Source organism: Anneissia japonica, unplaced genomic scaffold, assembly GCF_011630105.1.
Source record: "Anneissia japonica isolate Jap-2015-1 unplaced genomic scaffold, ASM1163010v1 scaffold4729_len3990_cov183, whole genome shotgun sequence".
NCBI classification, from domain to species: domain Eukaryota; kingdom Metazoa; phylum Echinodermata; class Crinoidea; order Comatulida; family Comatulidae; genus Anneissia; species Anneissia japonica.
The window spans coordinates 1-3,978 of NW_022732486.1; the positions used below are offsets into that span (position 1 = coordinate 1).

Genomic DNA, 3,978 nt, shown 5'->3' on the forward strand with positions numbered 1-3,978 from the left:
TTGAGTTTAGGGACATGGATCAAATTATAGCACGAGGTGATTTATTTATTTATTTATTGAACATAATTTACAGGAATATAAACATATCAGGAGGATTTAACAGCCTATTTTGCAATACAATTAGCTTAAAGTATATAAAATATTAAGAAGTTGCATTAATAAAATTGATAATGACTTAATTGCAAATATGATAGAAAGATTAATCTAAAACAAAGACAGAAAACATTGTATTTAGTTATAATACATAGACAAATTTAAAGTCACTAGGTAAGTTAATAAAATTAATGATAAATGCCTTATCAATTATTAAAATAATGATTTGCAGGCTGTCCCGAGACGAAGTTGAGTTAAAATATCTGTTTTATGTACATCTACCTAGATTGTAGGCACTATTGACCGGCTCAGAGGCATGGCTGGAAATATTACCTGGCTTTTAACTAATCAAATGCCTGGAATCTATGTAGTCTGTATATAATTTGCATTATTTGAACATAATTTAAATATATTTTTGAAGCCCAGCCAATTTTTAAGACCAATCAATTTTCAAACTGCTATTGTTCTCTTTGCTAGTTGCTAACCAATTTGAATAATCTCTTTGTGTTATATTCCAGCAGTCTATGATTTTAACCGAACTGAGTTTATTGGTCTGAGATAAGATCAGCTTGTCTAAACTGTTACTTGTAATGTTTTGACAACAGGACACATCTAAAGATGTTAAGCATGGCATTTCATTGACTTTGAACATGTCATTTAAAACAGTGTCCGTTAGTTCACTGAGTTGAACCAGCTTTAACTTCTCAACAACACAACATGCGCATAAAAATCTGGTTAGCACTGGTTGTGTGATATTTCGTGGAGCCAATCCATTTCCCCCGACAGTTAACATTTTTAATTTTGGTAAACAAATTTTTTGTGATGGGCAGTCCTCATCTAGTTCTCCGTGGAATGATATTTTGGAGTCGTAGCAAGTTAAGTACAGCTCTATGAGATTTGGACATAACTGGGCTATTTTTAGAGGATTTAGTCCCTCAATATCCGCAAGAGCTAAGTGCTTTAGATTTGAGCCAATTTTTTTCAATGCCTGTAGTAAACCCACGAAGTCTACATTGCAGTTTCTGTTGCAAATAATCTTCAAATCTTGTAGCATAGACAAGCTTCCCATCTCGTAAAAGCACTTGTTATCGTAACCATAAACCTCGAGAACCTCGACCTTCACAAGGTGGGGGCATAGCATAAAACAATTACTTAGAACTCTGCTGGATGTGTGTGTATGTTCGTGTATAGTTAATGATCTAAAGTTAAAGGTTTTGTGCCCTGTATTGCAACTGCTCTGTTCTGCTTCGTAAACATCCTTCTCTGGTTTGCAACCTCCCTGTCCAGCCTGGATTAGCTCATCATACACAGCACTAAGACACTTCACCAAGTCCTGGTGTTTTAGTATTGTAACCCATGGAAGGCTACGGACAACCAAAGCTAAACCATTACACGATACACCTGTATAGTAGAGATCAAATCTTCGAAGGTTTTTATGAGTTCCTTTATTATTCACGCTGTCAATTAGTATGGACAGATCATCATCATATATCCGGCAGTGTGATAGAAAAAGTTCTTTAAGATTTGTGCAGTTTTTAAAAACTGCCCTAGCTGCCATTTTTACACACTTTGTCCCACTAAGATCTAGTGAAACAAGATTAGGATATGCCTCTGCAAGGGTAACTATTATTTCCTTCTTCACTTGTGTACATCCACTGAGATTTATAGACTTGAGATTCTGAAATTCAAAGGAAACCACTTTTAGCATAATTGTAGATATCTTTGGATGAATGAAAAAGTGATACATAATCACAATGATGTTTAGGACACAACCCACCTAGTAATGCTTCTTAAAAATTTTAAGTACTTAAACATTTGTCCCCACCTAGAGGAAGTAGTAGCTCCAGAATATAAGTACATTTGTTTGGAGGCCTTACAATTTTTTGGTGGAGGGTTTAGGGCTTGGGTGATGGCATGGTGGGGTTGGAGCCGTGGTGCATTTGACCTGTTTGATGGGGCCTTCTTTCTGATAGTGCCCAGTGGAAAAATGTGTATATGGACAGATGTTTTATCTACTGAATAAATGTTGTGGTATGTGCACATACCCTTCTGTGAAACTGGCACCACTACACAAGGGGGACCCAAGGAACTCAAGGGGCACCCAAGGAACCCCCAAGGAACCCAAGGGGCAGATGAGGTTGCACATTCTGTAAGCATTTGTTGTTTGGTGTTGTAAAAGCTCTAGAAACAAAAACTCAATAATCATATATTATTGATTACACACTGACAGTAGCTTTGACATACCTTGCACCTCGTAAGTACTGCATTAATGATGTCATCTTTCACTAGATGAGGACATCCGCTAAGGTTGAGATTCACAAGACTAGGATTTATCAATAAATACAAATATGGTCGTTTTAAATTGCGTTGACCAATCAAATGCTCTAACAACACCTCGCAGACAACTGAACCTTTGAAAGAAATCATTAAAAAATATTGTTTTTTAAACATGCATGAATTACTCCAATTATTATATACTCATATTAAACTTATAAATTAATTAAACCAAATATTAATTATTATGGCCGCCTCTTGTCAATGGTAACATCAGGCCTGACATATACCAAAATAAAAAAAAAAACTTTATTAACAAAAAGCTATTTAAAGTAAATATACAATATTGATCTATGAAAAGGGGAAAGCAGATACAATTTACAAGGAGGTAAGGGCAAATAGAAAAATTTATTAGATTATCACTCCCGCCCGCGTCAAAAAATCAGGAAATATTGCCGCATCAATTATTTCAACAGCATAAAAATAACAATGCAATTTTGTGACTTCAAATACATTTTCTTTAAAAAACTACATAATTAAACCAGTTTAAAAAAAAAAATCTCCCTCATCAATTTAAAAAAAAAAGAGTGATAATCTAATAATTTTTTTCTATGTGCCCTAAAAGTTAAAACCTCCTTGATCATGATTCATGAAATGTGAAAGAATTATGTTTTACAGTTGTGATGACAGACATTGATTATTAATTTGCTTTTTTCTTATCTTGCTTAAGAAATTACTCACTTATGTTATCAAATGGTCCAATGAAGTACTTGAAAGCTTTCATGACCTGAAAATTGTCTGCAAAATCCTTGCACCAGAAGTCCATGTTACTGCCTACCGCCTCAAGGCAAACCTGCTGTAAAGTCCATGGTGATCTGTATTCTGGCATCATTGATTGTTTGTAGCAACTTAGTGGAGAGAATAAGAATTAGAAAACTTGCATGCAAGATAGCAGGGGCCCTACCCCTAGACTAGCCCTACGATACAAATCTATACAGCTATAACGAGGGCCTTCTACCTACAGTAGTCCTATCCCAACTCCCTGCGCCCAGCCTTGTAATTGAAAGGCATCCTAGGCCCCTAGCCTAGGCTAGGCATGTAAATCGTACTTTAGTAGTAAGCGGGCCTAGGTAGGCCTTTGTTAGGATTGAAAGTAACCACTAATTGATCCCCAAAGTTTTACCTATTTCTCACTTGTCAGCTTCAGGTCCAAACCTACCAAGGAGGTATAACAATTATTTTTATACTTGAAACCTACAATATATCTTATTTGTTTACATTTATTACACAATCAAATGCAACTTCCTCTGCTTGCCGCCCTCTATGTTGGATCTTGAAGTTTATCTAACTTGCTGCGTGAATTTAACACGAACCTTTCAGTTGGTTAACATGGACCTATTAATATATTTATTAATATTTTTTATTTATATTTAATATGGATTTACTTATTTTTTTTTTGGTATTATAAATTCTAATAAATAGTTAAAACCATATTTAAGGAGGGTAGCCCATACAACAAAGCTTTTCATTTGGGGCCTCACAAAATCATTACAATAAAGAGGTCCAATAAACGGATCCTTAGGTTTTTTTGAAAGGGGTATTTATTGCTAA

The 3,978-nt window shown here is 35.0% G+C and overlaps 1 protein-coding gene across 1 annotated transcript; it reads right to left on the reverse strand.

The window, feature by feature from the left end:
• Positions 1–13: 13 nt before the first annotated feature.
• Positions 14–3,687, reverse strand: LOC117115685. Its single transcript, XM_033259590.1, has 4 exons — positions 3,551–3,687; positions 3,109–3,275; positions 2,338–2,504; positions 14–1,771 (listed from the first exon to the last, which is right to left on the reverse strand). Exons 2-4 carry the CDS (start codon positions 3,257–3,259, stop codon positions 527–529), a joined length of 1,563 nt encoding a protein of 520 aa, XP_033115481.1. The 5' UTR covers positions 3,260–3,275; positions 3,551–3,687; the 3' UTR covers positions 14–526.
• Between the last annotated feature and the right edge of the window lie 291 nt (positions 3,688–3,978).